The 19799-nt window shown below is 42.1% G+C and overlaps 1 protein-coding gene across 1 annotated transcript in view; it reads left to right on the top strand.

Moving 5' to 3' along the window:
• Nucleotides 1-1513: 1513 nt before the first annotated feature.
• mtss1lb (MTSS I-BAR domain containing 2b) overlaps nucleotides 1514-19799 on the top strand; it is a 77809-nt gene continuing 59523 nt past the window's right edge. Inside the window, exon 1 of the mRNA XM_076110100.1 lies at nucleotides 1514-1971. Within this exon, the coding sequence (XP_075966215.1) occupies nucleotides 1885-1971 (87 nt within the window). The 5' untranslated portion in view covers nucleotides 1514-1884. The remainder of the gene's footprint in view (nucleotides 1972-19799) is intronic.

Below are 19799 nucleotides of genomic sequence, written 5' to 3'. Positions count from 1 at the left end.
GAGGGTCACCCGTACTGACCGACCTACAGAGGATCGCCTGCATCTGCAGCTCCCCTCTGCTTTACGGAGCGAGTATCAATATACTCAGTATATAATATATTCAACTTTATTTCAGAGGCATGGGTCCATATGAAAAAAGAAAACACAAACAAATACAATATACGAGGACACTAAGACACAGGTAATCATTGCAGTTCAAAAGTCAACAGTGGTTAAAAGACGTAGGGACATTTGTCATACCTTGTATCACTTGTGTCAGCTCAGTTGAGGCCACTATTCAATCAAACAACATATACATTTGTACATAAAATTCCTCAACACAGCATGAACGGTGGGAACTTTACTCGTCACAAACATATGACTTGAGCAAGAATTTGAACGCATCATTAATGACGTACAGCGTCAGTACTGCAAACTGTATGCACAAGCCAATATACTGGCACGTCAATTTCATATGTGTAGAGATGAAGTTAAAACAGTTCTCTGTAGAAGCTACTGTGCTCCACTGTGCAGCCGTTATACAGTTATAGTAACGCAAAAATTAAAAATATTCAGGTGGCATTTAATACAAGCCCTGAAAGAAGCACATTTTAACATGGTCAAAGAGAGAACCTCTGCTTTTTCATACAAACTGACTCAGAAGTCATGCTACTAACACCCAATGTAGTTACATCATTTCATGACATTGTGTTTCATGGTGAGGGGCTGGGTGAACCGATGAACACTGAGGTCACAGGCCAAGTTAAAAATCACCAGGGCAACACAACAGAAACACTGACTCTACGCTTGAACGGATTTCAGTCAAACCCCAGTTAAACCAACTCTACACAGAACATGAACACCACAGACGTAACCCTCCTCCGTTTGCTGTGTTGCATCCCTGCTGGCGGATGAATCTTATGGAACTATACTTTCCATGTCAATAAGCCAGATAGATTTGTCTTATAGGGAATCAATACCTCCTCGTTTAATAACACTCCTTACACTTACACAGTCACTCAAAGGTCATGAGAGTGATGCATTTAAAAAAAAAGAAAAAGTGATTCATCAGGGTCATAAGAACATTCCTATATGCACTGCACTCTTCTGGTAGCTAATTCTATTCGACATTTACCCTCTGCAGAATTTGTATTATGGTGGTGTGCGTGTGTGTGCGCGCGTGCGTTTTGCCATGTGACAGGTCCGTCCGGAGTTGTCCAGCCTCCTTTTTTTTTGGACTCCTTTGCAGTCGCACGGATCGTATTACTGGCTGCTCTGCCCGTGCCGCTGAGCCCACCACCTCTGCGCCAATCACATCCTTGCCTTTAACCAACGCGCACGTGTACGCACGACCGCAGGCACGGAACCCACAGACACAGATCCTGACATACACGGCGATCCATCGCTCCGGTTCTCCGCTGCCTTCACATGCGTCCCCCGCCGACACCGCGTAGCGCTGGCTGCGCCAAGATGAGCGGTCGTCCCAGTGCCATCTGAACCCCCGCTACGCCTGACTGACCCGGAACCGGGGAGAGAGAGAGACAGAGAGAGAGAGACTGAGACACAGAGAGAGAGAGAGATAGACAGAGAGAGAGAGAGAGAGAGCGCGAGAGAGAGTGAGAGAGAGAGAGAGAGAGAGAACCCATCTTCTATCACAACCCATCTTCCGTTTCGTTTTGGTAGAGACCGCAGCGCAAGCCGTTTCTTTCGGCATCTTTTTTTCACCCTCCTCTTCCTCCCGTTCTTACTGCACCCCCGCCGTTATTATCGGTCTCCCGGTTGAAAGGAGAAGGTGAAGAGCCCGGTCGTGATTTTTGTGGAAATACATTTTGGCATTTCTTTTTATTTTTTCCTGCTGAGTGTTGGTAGCGCGCAGTTGGTGCGCGCCTTTGCAAATTCCGGTGAATGGTGGATTTGGCAAACATGGAGTCCGTGGAGAAGGAATGCGGGGCCCTCGGGGGTCTATTCCAGGCGATTGTCAACGACATGAAGGTAAATAAAAGCTTGAGTTTTTTTTAAACGTTTCACTGGATCCGTGCTCGTGGTTAAACACCCGCGCTTCCTCCCTGAGAATAATCACGCAGCCTAATCAGAATGGAGCAGGGTGACTCGGTTTGAAATGTCTCCTCTTTTTAGCAGCAATGCACTGATGCTGATTGTGATGGTATTTTAACGTTAACATGGAGGGGTGGCACCGTTATACTGACAGTCGTGCAGCGGTTGTCGGTGCGAATCCCCCCCATCCCCCCCTTCTTAGAATATTGAATGCATGTAAAAGCACATGCATCCGTTATCGGACACATCATCGCTCAGCATAAGTGCGGATATTCTAATGAAAGTGTCCGGTGCCTAAATTAACCAGGAACTCTATTCAACTCGATGGGTTTATGGAACGAGCCGGTATTGACGCACACGTCGGTTTGGACACATTCCGTTACATACGCATGTAGACCTGGTCTGGTAATGCTTCATCATCAGCAGCAGCAGCATCACCATCGCCTTGGTGGTTTTTTTTTCCTGTATGAGAAACAGACACAGACACGATGACCATCGCATGTCCAGGCTTCATTTCTTTCTTTTACTGTGCGTCTCCATGAGAGTGCAGCGTCATTGATTTTCTGTCAGGCCGATCCGGCAGGAAAACATGAAGGCGTGAGAAGCCTCGCAGTCGTCAGACACCCAGCCTCCCTACCTCCTCTGTCTGTCTGTCTGTCTGCCCGTCTGTCTGTCTGCCAGTGGGATCGGTCCGTCTGTCTGTCTGTCAGTCTGCGGCTTGACGGCTCCGGCATGGTCACTGACAGCGGCTGGTGCCGTGGCTTTAGTGGTTCAGTACCCACCCATGCAGACGCTTTGGATAAAAGCGTCCCTCTAAATGGTTCATGGTACAGTCTCTGTCAATGTGTCTGCCTGTCAGACGCCCATGCAGCTCTGCATGTCTGTCTGTCTGTCTGTCTGTCAATTCAATTCAATTCAATTTGGCTTTATTGGCATGAACGTTTTAAAAAACAATATTGCCAAAGCATCAAAAAATAAACATACAATAACATAAACATACATAAACATACTGTCTGTCTCTCTCTTTGTCTCTCATTCCCCCTATCAAAGATGAATTCTCAATTCTCCTCCATACTCTGCCCATTGTTTGTCATCTGTATGACCCTGAATGGTAGAGGTCAAGAAGAGATAATTGGTTGTGCAGTGAGTACATGTGGGTGTATAAGTGATACACATACTGTAAGTATGATCCTGGATATCAAGTACATACTAATCCAACACATGATACATTGACCAAAGAATACTTCCAATAGTCAATACATCGCCTGGTGAAATGAGTAAATATAAAAATTAATAAAGTTGATGTGGGTAAATTAAAGGTGTATTCCAGTGATTTACGTTTTCGCCTCCATAGAGTCGTGGAACTGACGAGAGCAAGATTTTCAAAAAAGAATGGTCCAAATTGAAGCGGTGGACGCTAAGATGACTGACTCTTAAGCTTAGCTTAAACTCGCCGCAGTGAAGCTGGCGCACGTACCAGAAAATGCCGTGATCACGTTAGGCGCGTTGGTCATGGCCTTCTGAATTTTTGTAACTTGGCGTGCGATCACGTGACCATCACAAATAGTTCACTGATAAAAGCACCATTTACATGTGTAGGGAGGCCAATTCACTTTTAAATGCTTTAGAAACAGGAGGCCTTAAAAATCTACATTGGAGTAAATATTTCGCAGACAAATCAAATAATTTATATTATATTCAACCTTTGTTTCTTTATAATGCATGTAATACTTGACTTGTTTCTCTACAGGGCTTGTATTAAGGTAATAAAGTAGTGAATATGAGGTATGAGTTTACAGATAATGACAATCCCTCGGCATGACGGAGGTTGGTTCATTACACCTGCAGTCTATGGGCCATATATGGGCATATCTCTGGGTTACACTCGTTGTCTTTTTGATTATACACAGTTCTTTTTGTTTGTACGTCCTCTGGTGTTTCGGAGAATAACGCAGCGCATGGACTATAAACGCCTCCGTTCATGCTTGGCGAACGCCGCGCAGTCTGCGGAGGCTCCCACTACGGCGCCAAGAGTATAAACAAAGCTTTAGTTCCAAGTGTGGGTCACACTCCAAAAACACTGGGTCCTACGATTCCCATAATGCATCCCGATATCATCTTTTGTTCCCCTTCCACATTTTTATGTTACCTCAAGGCCGCCGTAGGTTCTTCTATAGCTCGGAAATGGGAGGGATGAACGAAAGGGTGTTCAGTTTGTTCGCAATCTGCAACCTCACCGCCAGATGCCACTAAGTCCTACACACTGGTCCTATAAGCGTTTAAGCAATTATTCAAGGATATATCCCTAAACATCCCTTGTTCCAGATTCTGAATTGTTTTGGAGGATTTGCTGCTTTTATTTGTGTTATATGATGGTCAACTAAAGATATTTTCAGGTCTTGTCCGTTCGGAAAAAAAGAAGCAAATTCATGACATCTCATCTGGGGAATTTCAAAGGAAATTGTCCACTATTTTCTGCCTTTACAATAAATCCGTTTGACTTAAAATTAGGCACTGGGAACGATTTCCTGGGCGTAACAGTAACTAAAAATGTCTAAATGTAGTCTAAACCAATGGCAGACTCCATAGCATGAGTGTTATTGTCTACGTGGCAGTGATGGAAATATTTAGCATTTCTCGTCCTGTGATAGGACATTAGCAGTTCCAGAAGCACAGGCCGTTCACCTGTACTGTGGGTAGATATTCTTTTCAGAGCGGAATGAGACGCACTGACCATGCAGATCATAAATCAAGACAGTTTGGACGGTTCCTGCTAAAGGGAAATCATTATTCCGCCAAAACACAACCATTTTTAGACGATAACAGACTTGTAATGATGCTCATCCCTCGGAAAAGCATTCGGGGTTGGTCGCATAGCAACATCAGCACCTATGACACAGCATCTGTGCTGTTCGTCGACACAGTACATGGATGAAGGTATAAAGTGAGACGTCAGAGACTTTTCAGCACATGTTTCTATTGGGACAGTAAGTTACATCTCAGATGCTTCTTGTCAAATGACCACTGGTCCATCGTCAGCAGTGGTAGTTAGTCTTTTGAATAGGTTAGACATGGCTGACATGCCCTCTGAGCTACAGAGCAGCATGGTGTCACATTGTAGTTTAAAGAAAGCTGTGGTTTCAGCTGACACTTTGACTTTTCCCAGAATCATCACCAAACATAAATATTACTAAAGCTTCAAGACGTTATTATATCGTATTTATCTGTATATCATACTTCTCTTGTTCTCTCAGACACTGACGCTCAAGAAAGGCTAATTGATGTTCGAGGAATACCCCTTTAAAGGCATCTCGCTGCTTCTCCTTCTCCCTCTGTTTTCATCTATTATTCATTAGTTCCTAATGCTCGTCTTGTTTATGTTATCCAGCGCACTCTGATATATGTGGGTCACTGCAACCTGTGCCAAAAAACACTACTGCCCTGTCTCAATTCCCCGAATCCCAAAGGAGGCAGTGAATGAACATCAGAGAGTGGATGCGAATCATTGAGTCATCGGCCCTCATACGCATTCAACAGAAAACAATGTGGCTTTGATCCATGTTTATAAAGAAGAAGCCATTTGTCAGAAGGAGCAAGTGGATTAATAGTTTTTTCTTCATTTGTTCTCGGAAACAGGCTGTTTTGTTTTTTTGACAGCTTCGGTTATTAAGCGGATGCAAAACTTGAGACAAGGGAATGAGACAGTAACAGATGAGACCACTTTATATATATATGCACGCTTTCTTCCTCAGCTGTTACAGTCCACATGCTCCATGTTAAAATGCACTACGTTCACCTGAAGGCCACAGAAGGAATGCAGAACACATGGAAGTTATTGGTTGCTGTACACCAAAAACTGATTTGTGATGCGACTGTTCAAATATCTGCCAAATATCCTTCAAAATGTTATTAAACTGAAGAAAATTTGTAGCGATATTGATCGTCAATCAGTGTGTAATTGACGTACTTTGGAAGCAAAATAAATAAAACGTGGAAACAGTTATTTGATTAACCGATCAGTTGATTGACGTAAAAATAATCTGCAACTATTTTATATAAAATGCTTCTTTGGTTCCAGCTGCTCCAATGGGATCATTTACTGCTGTTCTTTGTGGTACATGGTTAACTGAACATTTGGTTGGACAAAACAATCAATTTCAATAATTCATGTTTGTTTTAAACAATGAGTGTTTCCACTATTTTCTAACATAATTTCTAACAGAAAATAATCTGCAGAATAACTGACGATGAATTGATGTTATTGGCCTGGAAGTGAATCAAATCTAATTAATTAATTAATTGTATTATTTATTAACTGCATGGTTTCATCTCTACTAGTGGACCTGAATCTGTACGTGGTGGTTTTATGTGTCATGGCTCATGTTCAGTACGAGAGCCAAGCTAAATGCTGCTGTCTGCCGGTGTCAGCAGAAGGAACCCATGCTGTTTAGAAAGCACTTTTTCTTCCTCTTTCTCCATCATCTTTCTCTTCCTCCCCGGGTCCTCCCTTCCTCTTTATGTCCTCAGCAGATCCTCCACCCAATGAAGCCTGTCCCTCAGTGTGTCTGCTTTATGTGTGTGTGTGTGTGTGTGTGTGTGTGTGTGTGTGTGTGCATGCTACATGCAAATTGGCCTTGGTCTCTCTGGTGTTGCATAGACCTGATAATTGTAAATATGTAATGGTGTACATTGGGAGCTGCAATGTAAGATCTTCCCATATGCTCTTAAATGTTGTGTGTGTGTGTGTGTGTGTGTGTGTGTGTGTGTGTAAGGACATTATGTTGTTGTCTGCTAATGTGTATCCCTGGAGGCTATGTCTTGCAACTCTCTAGTGAATTACACACACACACACACACACACACACACACGCACACAGGTCACAGAGGGGTAATATGATGAGACGCAGAGGTCACGTTCACGGTCAGCTGGTTATATGGACCGGTGGCTGCTGGGTATATGTAATATTTTGTTGACAGTCGCAGTAGGATGCAATAAAGAAAAATATGATTTCCTGGTCCCTTAAAAGAGCGAGAGCATCTTTTTAAAGGCGTTTTAAGCTGTTTTGACCTAGTTAGTTCCGTTCCATTATACCTGCATATTATTAGCTCAAGCATTTTGCGCGTAGTCCTAAATTGCTGTGTGAAGTATTGTTTTAAATGTTGTTAATAGATACACTAAATATCCAATGTGTCTCAGGTGTTAAAATGCCAGCATACAGATATCACCCATATTTCGAACATCGTCAGTATTGGCCTCAAAAAACCAGTACACACACGTGCACATATGTACATCTGAGATATTGCAGTTATGTAGGTAACCACATTTTCCCCCAAAAAGTCCCATTTATATATGCTTCTATACAGATTTATGCTGATTATTATATGTAGTTAAAATACTGCAGGCACCGCATTTAAATGGAATATATCATGTAAAAGTCACTTTGTTAGTGCTTGTGTGCATACATTTGGGTATCTAAAGTGCCTGCCAACCTACAAACTGAAATTAGACAATCCAGTCAGTTTTTTTAGTGGGCCGGCTAGATCAGTAAAACCTGTGATTCAACCGAAAACATGTGATTCAACAAGCCATTCCGGTTTGGCCCATTAGAATATACCACATTGATCTGAGTATCCCCTCCCACGGATTGAGAACTTCCTTTGCAAAGGTGCGCCATATTTTTCACCAAGCCAGTCCGAGCTCACTTGGCTTGAAGAGACAGGCGCTAAAACGGAGCGTTTTAGACAGAGGGTGAATACAGGTATATTCAGAAAGACGATATGAGAAAAATAATTAAAGCAAGTAAACATTTTCTGGTAGACACCCAAAATACAAGTATGAACCTGTAAATGAGCATGTTATGTGCCCTTTAAAGGCTAGACTACATTTTCTTGCATAGGTTTTATATTTTATTAAGTTGAACAATGATGCTATTATTATGCTAAGTCATGGTAAATTATACTATACATTTCATATTATTGTAAATTGATTCCATTTTATTTAGTTGATTGTTCAGACTAAATAAGGAGTTTTAAGGATATTATCTTTTTAGCTTTGGGAACTTGATTTGATATTTATAGACTACATTAAAAGCCATATTTTCAAACATGAGAAGGAGAATAGTGTCAACAGACTAAGAGGGTTTCCCCAAATCCCAAAAGATCCAAACTAAATACTTTAGTTTTTTTACTGGAATCCAGTAGAATTATTGCCATAATGTTCACTGGTTGATTCATAGCAATAACTGCTATAAAGCTATGGGATATGAGGATTTCAATAATCCAATGAACACATATATCAGTCATAAATGGAGGCCTTGTCTTGCCTTGAAGACTTTTTTTTATCTTCAGTCGTGCAGAGTTAAGTCCTCAGCTCAGTTATGGTGGGAACCAGGAAGGAACTGCGGCTTGTGTTTGCCAGCCACATCTGCTGAGCTTGTATCCTCTTACCATGACCATGCTTCACATTGCAGTGTGTGTAGTCTACCATAGAACACCAATGAATACACACAACCTCACATGTGCACGTGGGTTTAGTGTCCCTACAGCCTTGCAGCAGTGCTTTCATGTAGATGACCGCCCCGTGGCGTGACTCTTTCTAAATTTTGGCGTACAATTACTGTTAATGACAAGTTCAATTACAAAAAGATGCCGTTAAAACATTGGTTCAGGTCTGTCCTGGTGGATATATTTTTAAGACCACTACCAATATGCCTTGAGGGTCTCTGCTTCGACGCCAGCAGGGGATCTCAGTTGCACGTCATACCCCTCTCAACCCATCGTTTCCTGTCTATGTCAACTATCTGTCTAAGAGACTCAAAATGGTCATGTGAAGAGAACATGTATCGCCTTATATTTGTATATATTTAGACCACAAAGCCCACCGGCAGCAAGTTCTCTTTGGGGATGGATATAATGATAAATAGTAATAATAAGGTGTAAGGTGTGTCCCAGACAGATGTGTTCACACATGTGCAGTCGGCATTTTGGTCAATGCATATGGTATGTCTTAGATTTTGGGCTGCATGAGAGCAGACATGTGCCGATAATGACATTTATATTCTGCTGACACTGAAAATCTAATCTGCCCTTCAGGTGTGTCTCCACCAGTTTCAAACACCTGTTTGTTGCGCAGTTTTTTCTATTTGTTTCCTTTCAGCATGTGTGCATACAAATACAGAGTAATCAGATTAAGATTAAGAGTTTGACTACACGAGTAGTCTCATAAACAGAATTCTTATCAATTAAAATTTTTGGAGACATTTTTAGTATGTGTGTTGTGTTATTATCATACACTGTATATAAGAAGTGGGCTTATAGATGTCGTGACGTCAACCTTTGGTTTGTGAACTGCCGTTTCGAAGCCTCGAGTTTGGGGTTTTGGCCGTTGCCATCTTGGATTTTTGCAACCAGAAGTGAACATCACAAGGTAGCCCCGCCCTAAAGCACACTCTGCTTTATGGTCTATTTTACTCTAAATTGACTATAATTCACTAAATGAACATCATGCTGTATTGAAGAAGACTTGAAACTATTACTGAGGTAATAAACCAAGTGAGAAGTAGAGTCATTTTCTCATAGACTTCTATACAATCGGACTTCTGTTTGCAAATCGTCACCTGATGGCCATTAGAGAGAATGCAAGTTTAAGACACTTCCGCAATAGCTTCGCTTTTCAGAAACGGAGCTTGCCGCCTGGTTATTGTCAATATAGACAACGTATATGTGTATCATGATATCTCATTATATGATTTCATCACAATAGGATTTCATTGAAAATCAATATCGCCCAGCCCTATCTCAAACCCTCTCAGACAGTTTGACTGTGCATTGCATGGCTACAACTCTTATTATTTGACCAATTAATAGACTTATAATTTCGTCAACAAAATGTCAGTGGAAAATGGCCATTACAAATTCCTAAAGCCAAAGCCGACATATTCAAACTGCTTGCATTGATCAAACAGTTTGAATTCCAGCTTTAAGTTTCACAGAAGGTTAAGAAGTCTCGCAAAATATGAATATATGAGAAGCTGATTTGCCATTTTTACTTAAAAATATCATGATATCAATTAATTGATTAGGAAAATGATTACCCATTCATTTTCTGTTGATAGACTAATCCATTAATCAACTAATGATTTACTTTCCCACAAGGTCTCTCTTGTTTTTCTTGCTGCTCCAAAAACACATCCAAAACATGAATCTGCCACCATTCCTCATAGCGACGGTAGCGTCCAGGTGACGAGTGGCAGACATTTTTATAGATTTCCTGTCCAGTAGCACCTGGCATTCAGGCCACAAAGAACACATTTAGTCTCAACAGAGACTTGATGCCCCCAAAGTCCACAGTTTGACAAACTCCAGGTGAGTTGTCACTCACACATAAAGGTTTAACTGCTGCACCGTTGACCCAATTGTCACCTCAATCAATTAGCCTGTTGAAAACTAATTTACATTTAAAAAAGTATCAAAACAACACGAGATGCAATGCTCACTGTAAAATGGTTGAAAGCTTTCCTTTAGCGATTGATGAAGAGTGGTGAATTTGTATGTTTGTGTGTATGTACAACTTGAAGAAGCAAATCCCATCAGTGGAAACAATGTCTGTGGCCTGTCTGCCTCCTCATTACATAAAGTAGAAAGCTGGAAAACAACAACATCAACCGAGAACTGGAAGTGAACTGGTCAGTGTCCTCACAGAGACTGCCCGTTGTAGTCCAGCCCTTTAGAAAGCCTGTGACAATTATGTCCTATGACTCCTGGCCATGCTGCAGAACTGAAGATGCTCTGTGGAAGCATATAATTAGTGGTGTGTTTGTGTCTGTGTGGTCCATGGGGACTTCCCACCGCCGAGCGGTCGTAAAACAGAGGCCCCGGGATGCGTGTCAAAGAGACAGAGGCCGCTCAGTCGTCGTCATGGCTCCTGTATGTCCATGGAACCTTGGTTCCATCAGTCCAACAGGCCTTCTTCACAGCAGACATTTTGACCTGTCGTAGAAGAAAAAACTCAGGTGCTACTAATAACACAAACCATGACTCAGCTTTGCTCAAGTGTCCCAGTAAGCCACAACAGTGTGACAGTGAGCCAGCATGCATCATAGCAGAAAACCAAAGCAGAAAAACAGAATTCCGCCGTCATTCATTTTTTTACTGTGACATTTTAAAATGTCGTCCACGAAAAATGTCTCTTTCTCCAGAGACAACTGTTGGTATTTTTCAGTGAGGCAAATTCAGACAGATTGTTTCAAGGAAGCTACTAAAACAGCTTAACTGAGCACATCTGTTCTGAATTAACGCTAGCTTTAACAACTTGGTAAGATGTGTTTGTATCTATCTTTGTCTATATCATGCAGTGAATGTGCAGTTGGAGGATTGCTGTGTTTCTGCAATCGTTTAATGCTGAAACCTTATTTATCAGAAGTCAGGCATGATTTTTAGTGAACGTCAGCTGTTTAAAAAGACATTATCTATTGCAACATCCTGCAACTCCATGCCAAATGTTGAAGCTAAGCCCAGACTGTTCTCATACAATTTTTGTTTCTCTATCTACGAAAAGTAATGCACTTTAATCAGAATCAGAAAGGGTTTATTGCATAGTACGTTACACATACAAGGAATTTGACTTGGTGATTGGTGCATAACAATAAACACAGTGCAAATCTCTAAGATGTAATTTAAAATACAAATACAATTTACAATAAAATATGGTAAACAAACAAATAAGAGTGTTAAAACAAGTGTGCTATCAAAGTGTCAAGTGTATATTAATAGAGAAGAGTATGTATTTGTATACAACCCATGTAAGAGGGGTGGATGGGTGGGTGTAAACCACCAGACTCTCACCCAGGAGACCATTGTCCGTTGACTTTGTATTTCTGTTCTCTCAAAGATCAGTCGTCAGACAGTTTGCAATTGGTGACTGCAAAAATTTCAGAGCTGAATTTAAAAAGTGAACTTTATGCAAAAATGCAGTTAGCAATACGCGTATCACAGCAACACACATTAAAAATACTCTAACATCCTTATATTTCAAGAATTTGCAAGGGTAAATTCATTCTGAAGGTAAAAGTTGATTCCATGTAAAATATGGTGCAAGACAAGGTGAAGAAGGAGTCTAGTTTGTGGAGAAGAAGATGTGTAAAGTCACAGAAGCAGGAGCGAGGTGAGGTAGGTTTGGTGTGTCTTGCAGCTGAAGGGAAATTAACGTGCAGTGTTTAGATTTTGAATGATTCAGATGACCTTGAAACTTTTTCAATGCAAAAACAACCACGTAAAAATCTTCAGTTCAGTTTCACAAGTATAAGGTGCCAGCCCAATCAAGGGAGGCTTAAAGGAGCATCTCCCTCGTTAGAACTCGTTAAAATCTCCGAGGTGGCTTGGGCCCCGGGGCTCGTTAGAGCCGGCACAGATGAATAGGGAGGACTGGCCGTGGGAGGCGTGGAGGCTGCTGGGAGCCAGCCAAGACAGCCTCTCTCACTGAGCCTTTTGTCAGGCCTGTCAAAGCCTTCTCATCACACTCAGCTGTTCACTGTAAAACACACTGATCATTATGAACAGGCCAGAGACAGAATAACAATGAATGTGGCAAATCCATATTCTCTTGTTCGTTTTCAGAAAGTAACGACTGAATGAGCAGAAAGTTTTCTTCTCTTCATGCTCTACATATCATGTCTTCATTTTAGAGAGAGGCATGTTTGATTTGATGTGCTTACTTGGGTGGGGGGCTTGCATGGTACCAGACTACAGATTGAGCAAGCGTTAATGTATCAGTTTGTGCAGTTCAAATGCTCATTTCCTCTTTCGTGCCAGAAGCTGCAGAACTGAGTAGAAAGGTACAGCTGTAGAGAAATTCAGAGCAATGGAAAAATGACGAATCTGCATTCAGCCATAAAGAAACTCCGCTCCCTCCTCTCCATCAGCAATGACAGCCTCTTCATGTGTCCCCCTGCTTCCTGTCATGTGTTTACAAAGCTTTACATTAGATGCATGTCCCACATTGCACGTTGGCCAAGGACAGCCCAACATTAGCAAAACTGTGACATGCAACAGTAAATTCACAACAATCATCATTGGAAACTCTTCTGAACAGACAGCTGAAAGATGTTTGTCTAAATTAGCCTGAGAAGCCATGCAAATGTGTTGGACTATTAGCATATTGCAGACCTAAGGTATTGGCTTGAATGTCAGCCTTTTAGCTCAGTTTTGATCTCCACCAAGCAGCAAAATGCTACCAGCTAATCATTAACGTATTTGATTTGCCATTTGGCGCTGGGCAGGTTGTTGGTTTATCCAAAGATAATTTACTGAAAACAGCTTCCTGTTGCGATTGGAACCGAGTTTGATCAAAGCGGTGAGACTGAACTGGAACAGTTAAGTTGTGAGTCCCTTAATCAAAACAACATGCTGAAAGAAGCTAAAATGTTCCACAGAGCTGAGGCGAACCGGAGACGGTGGACAGTTCTCTGTGGGTTTGTCACTACGAGCAACCCCTTACACATTGCACGTATTGTCATTTGACCCATTGGTATTGCAAAAAAAAAACCCATATAATAATATGTGCAGCTTTAAAGTCAGATCTATATTCCTTTGATTTGAATTCTTCCCGGTATGAAACTCTAATATTTCAGTCCACAACACTAATTCTGGAGGTCAACAGTAACGCTTCTAAAGCCATAAATTGTTGCAATCTTTATTAAATTAGACTCAGATAATGATGTGCTTCCTTATATGCCTTTCAAACTACTAAATCTGCTGCCAGTGTTGAGATTTTAGGTTCATCATAGTCTCATCTGTTTAGGTTTTCATCAGGCTGCATACATATCTCTCTAAGTGCTGAGGCTCACACAAACTGTCACTTACACTAAGTGGTCCGACGGACACACCTTCAGCGTGCATCAGCGGCCCTTTCGCGCGATTGGAGCAGTGCAGATAATAATGACTTCCAGCCAAACGAAGGAGAGGAAAGGAAAAAGCTATCCTTATACCTATAAGAGCGTGGATGATCGATGGCTGCCCGGAAACATACCAATGACAGATAATATAGATGGCCCCGCCTCGGTCTTGTCTTTTTATCAGTTTGCTGTCCGTCCTGTGTGTAAATCTCTCTCTACAACACTTGATTCATGCCTGAATATTTACGTTTATGTGTAAAACACAGCATTAGCCTGAGTGCTACGTAGAGCTGAAGGAGGAAGTTTCCTTCTCATAGTTATCACTACTGAGGCTGGAGGAGCTTTCTAAAATCTGGGGAAGTGTAGTATCCATACAGTAGCGTGTCGTGTAGCGACTGATTAAGTGCATGCATTCATGGCATTCATCGGTATTGTTTTGCCCCAAAAAATATGGTGCAGACATCCCGTCGGGCAGATGTTTCGCTGATAAGGGCGTCTGTGATCTCTGGCCTTGCTGCGCAGAGACACAACACACAGATGGTTTCCTTTTTCCCCTCATCACTATGTTTAGATTGGAATTAGCTGCTGCACTTCATCAATTATGCAGCGAGGCAGACTCTGTCTCCTCATCTGCATGCTGATCCTCTTCCCTTTGAAACAAAATGCCAGCCAATGTGCTGGGAGAGGTGTTTCACTCAGCATGGTGGAGGAAATCATGACTCTGCTTATCTACTGCACAATGCTTTTTATTTAAACAAGTGAAATACAAGCCATTGACCAAGCTGCTGTATTTGACGGGTCGGGAGTGAGAACGGGCTGGAGATGCATCAATCTGAGCAGTTCACCATCTCGGGTAAACCGTTTCCTGAGGGAAACCCTGCAGAGTCGGATGGTTTTTCCAACCATGGTTCAACCCAACCTCCTTCACAAAAGCTTTTGATAGCGCTTTCATTTTATGCTATTTTTCCCTTAAATATTTGATCAAAGACCAATCCAATGCTGCCACTTTTCTAGTTAAGCCAGTCTCATCTGTCAGAAGAATATCTAGATAAATATACAGATGTATTATGACCGTTGTTGACAGATGTGACATTTTACTGATGATCCAGGTGACACATCTGTGAAACGATTCTATTCTAAATCCCAAGGAGATGTTTGCAGGGTCATTAAAGTAAAGTGACAGAAATCAGCATTTTCCAGTATAGGCCCTGTAGGTTTGAATTATTTGGTTGGAAATTATGAGATTTTGTGAAATCAAAGTGTATTTTAAAGCAGGACAGTGAGCCCTATATACAGTAAGTGACAAAAGCAAGCAGACCAAAGACACCATTCTCTTTAAGAGACATGGCTATAGATAATATAGTATTTTTCTCTGTGGGTTATAGATCCATCCCCAACCTTGATAAATATAAATGACTGTGATCCTCTTTCAAAACTCCCAGCCAGTCGATTATACATACGAAGCACTGTGAAATTAGCCCCTTTTGTTTGGCTCTGGCGTTTCTCTTTTAACGTGTGAATTGGCTCGATTATACAACAAAAAAATCGGGCTAATCCCTACATCTCTCTCTGCCTGCCTCCACCGATCCTCGCGCTCCCCCTCTGTCTCCCTTGCTGGATTCCCTCTGTTTTCCTGTCTTGCTGTGGGGGAAACAAAGGGAACAAAAGGCCGAGAGCAGACAGTAAGCTTCTCATCCACTGCAGTGAGTGGTGGAGTGGAGCTCTCAGCGGAGTGCTGGGCAGACTGGTGGTGCTCTGAGAACTAGGCCAGAGGGCTGTTGACAGCACTCCAGAGTCCAGAGTCAGGACCAGAGGAAAGGAAGATTACTGGAGGAAAGGGGAAAAAATAGTCAATATATTGCTCAGTATCAGGAATTTAGGGATTATTATTGGTGGGACAGAGGACGATGGAAGTGTCCCTGTACACTGTTGGATTTAGGACAGGGATCAATTTAAGTGGGAAACACAGTTTACCTTTTTATTTATACACACACAAAAGAAAAAGGTTGAACTTGATTGATACATTTGAAATTGATAGATACTTTATTCATCCCGCAAGGGGACATTCGTTTGTTACAGCAGCAAAAAAATCTACTTAAGCAATCAAAGTAACAGTAAAAAAAAAGTATGAAAATGCACAATATATACAGTAAAAATAACAGTAAATCTTATTAAATAAAAAAAACATGAAATAGTATTAAATGACCTAACTAAACAGTAGTGCAAAGATTAACCAACAGCAAACAAACAGTGTAGCGGTGTTAGTCTCGTGGATTATTTGGCCAGAGGTGATTTATTGCATTTTCTTTTCATTACTCTGTTTATTCAGAAAACACAAGCATCATACACATGACTACAGAACAACTTCCATACATCTGCTTAGAAATCATATAAAACTGACAATCCTCATAACAGATCAGATCTTCCTCATAATCATATTTAGACGTTTTCTTCAGTATCAAAACCTATCAGTTACAGTGCAAACAGAAACTGGTAGTAGCAAGTAGCACAACTTTTCTTGGTGCAGATTCTGTAACGGGTGTGGTAAGGACCCAGAAGCAGTACGACAGACACACGGAATAGTTGAAACGAAACAGGCAAACAGTCTTGGATCTGCAGATTCTGCACACGTGGAGAAATCCACTCGGTGGAACGCCAAGCCGTCAGGGGAGAAGGCAGATAGAAACCAGAGGAAGCAGAGGCAAGAAGCTCGTGGTCGGGGACAGAAGGCTGAGTCGTTTGCAGAGGCAAGGAGGAGAAGTCCAAACAGGCAGGGTCGGCAATGGGAAACCAGTCGGAGGGTAAATGCGGGAAAGTCTGGCATAATGCGGACAACGATCTGGCAGCGAGTGTGTGTGAGAGACTGGGGTCTAATATAGGTGCCACAGAGTGAGCAGGTGAGAGTGAATGAGCTGATGAGGTGGGTGTGACTAACAGGTGCACTGATTGAGCTGATTAGATGAGTGAGAGATAGAGTGACAGGAGAGAAGGGGCAGAGCTGTGAGAAATTCACCAAAATGCCAACAAACAGAAGACTCATCAGACTGAATTGCCATTTTGTGTTTGCTTCATTTATTCAGCCTGACACTGTGTTCATGTTGGCACATTTCTTGTTGTGGGAAAGTGTTATTTTGTTGGGTTTTGCCCGAACCAATCAGTAGTGAGCGACACATCCGATCTGCACTAGCGGATGCGGGGGATAACTTCCCGTTTTTTTCACTTTGATCCAATAAATATGTCCCTTTAACAGTTGGTATGGATGTGAGTCAACAGCTATGTCGATCTCATGCAATCTTTTTGTCATTTTCTGGTGCATATTTAATGCATGTGTAGAGAAGACGTCCCATTCTTAATCCCGCCTTCTTCTACTTCTCTGGAGAACGAACAACACAGACCAACCTGTTTTCCAAGACCTTCACCAACTGTCTGTGGCCAATCAGGGAGGATCTCTGGAATGAGTGCCACTTTAACCAAGGTGGCATCAGTCTCCCCTCATTAGAAGCCAATTGGACTTTGCAGAAAGATATTAATCAAATGTACCCTCTCAAGAGACATAAAACATACATATTGTTGGTGACTTTGAGAAACAGGTTCCCCTTCTTTGGAACAGACAATCATTACAGCTACAACAAACACAGGACTTTAACCCCAGAGACCTGTGTTCGTGTCCCGAAGTGTTTTACTCCATTTATGTATTTTAAGTCCAACCATGATGTTTATTTCCTAAACCTAACAAAGTGGTTTTGTTATTCTGGAATTTAGAATATACAGTATATGGCAGAGACATGTGACCAATGAGCATGTAAATAAAAGCAATCATACAGTCAAATCAGTACAATTGCTGACTGTCAGTGATGATCAGCTCATAAACCTTTTAATTCAACACCACTAAGGTTCGAGAGAGGCAGGGATAGGAGCAACAAAGGAGTGATGGTTTGATAAGGGGTGAAGGAAAGGAAATAAAATCCATCAATCAAAGATCTGTTAAGATCGGGGACTGTCACTGGAACGAAGGAAGGAAGAGGGAGGAGGACTCTTGAACGGTTTCTGAGGTTAGAACTGAAGGTACAACCAGACCCCTCCCTCGTCTTACGGGTGGAACCATCGTCCTGTCCAAATGTAGTTTGCTGCTTGCCTCCATGACTGTTTGGGTTTTAGGTTCATGGGTGAGAACAGAAGCCAGATCTCCGGTGTGAATAGTTATCACAGCGATATTCAAAAGTCTCTGATTTCGACTGCCTGAACGGCGCTACAGCTCTCCACATTCAGAGTGGCTCCATCCTGATGGAGGCAGCACTTAAGAAAGGGGAAGGAAGGGAGGGTAAGAAGGGAGAAAGGAAGAAGGGAAGGTGAAGAATCAAGGTGAAGTGTACAAAGACCGGAAATGTCCCTCGTCTCATCCCATAAATGTAACACAAAAACATTGTGATGGTGCACACCCTTTGAACCTATGCACCGAGTGCTTAGAATCTGATGCACCGTAATATTTATGATGTGTAGAAGCAGGGAGGGAGGTTATATTTTTAGCTGTGATATATTTACACAGGGATGACTCGGGCAGCATGTGTGTGTCTGAATCTGTATTTTATCTGTGTGTAGGAGGAAATCATGCGTGCCCTGCTGACTTCTTTTTGGGCGACACAGGAAGTGGTGATGTAATAGTATACAATTCTAAAGCTTTTTTCTCACACTCGCTGTCTCCTGCTCCGTGTCTCTCTCTCTCACACACACACTGATGTATTTGCCACCGTGACACTGCGAGTCCTACCATCACGTGAGCATCGGTCGCGGTCTTTGAGCTCTCTGGGCTGAGACAAACATACTCTCACAGACATATTTATGGAGCGTGGAGCTCGCAGGCTTACGTCCTTAAAAACTTATTTCAGGAGAATTTACAAAGCAGATCTTTGACCTCGGACAGACAGGCCCTGTCTTTGTAAGATCGTTTCCCCAATATTAACCACACAGACCTATAAAGATCCATCAAAGAAAAGATTCACATTTTTGAATAACCGTATTTGTGTTGTGCACCAGAGATGACATTCACGACATGCTCTGTATTTATGATAGGACGTCGTTCTAAGAAAATCAAAGGTTTTCTGGAGGTTGTCAAATCTATCTACTGCAGCTGTTTGTATATGAATTTAACACTGAGTGATTCAAATTGAATTTGTAAGTTTAGTTTCTCGTGATTCTTCACAAAGGTCCTCAGCATGTGTCTGAGTAGTCAAAAGAATCCGGGCGAGTGTTAAAATGTTGAGCGTATCCAGTGGCTTTATGAATGTACTTCATTACGTAGTACGGAGACCATGAAGAGGGACTGGAGGACAATATTGATGCACACAAAGTGAGTACGTTTCCAGCTTAATCTCTGCACAGGCATTCAGATACTGGACATCAACAGTACTGCTGCATTTACACTCCCTCAAATGTTAGCGGGTGACTCGGTTTAGTGAAAGTGAAATGCTTCAGGTAGTCATCCATTTAAAGTACTCTACCTCGCTGTGTGTGTGTGTGTGTGGGGAGAACCGGAAGCAATCACACTTAATCATCACTTGGTCACTTGCCACCAGGTTCTTTTACTGGATTGAAATGCACAAAATATGCTAATAAGATGCAGGGCTGCTCATTTGTGTGTGTGTGTGTGTGTGTGTGTGAGGAGAAGGGCGTAGGGTACTTCAAACGGCCTGCAAAGGGGAGGGAGCAGGCTTAATTTGTGTGTGTCTGTGTGTGTGTGTGTGTGTGTGTGGATGGTGGAGGGGTAGTTTTTGGTACCAAGGGGAAATAGTACTGTGATTTCAGACCAAATTAAGCCACATCAAACAGGCCAGATCAAAGAGTATACAGTCCTCACTGTCTGTGCCAGTCTGACATC

Source organism: Anarhichas minor, unplaced genomic scaffold (assembly GCF_050575085.1).
Source record: "Anarhichas minor isolate MPS153535 unplaced genomic scaffold, ASM5057508v1 ptg000042l, whole genome shotgun sequence".
Taxonomy (NCBI): Eukaryota; Metazoa; Chordata; class Actinopteri; order Perciformes; family Anarhichadidae; genus Anarhichas; species Anarhichas minor.
This window is presented reverse-complemented; position numbering and strand designations above follow the sequence as displayed.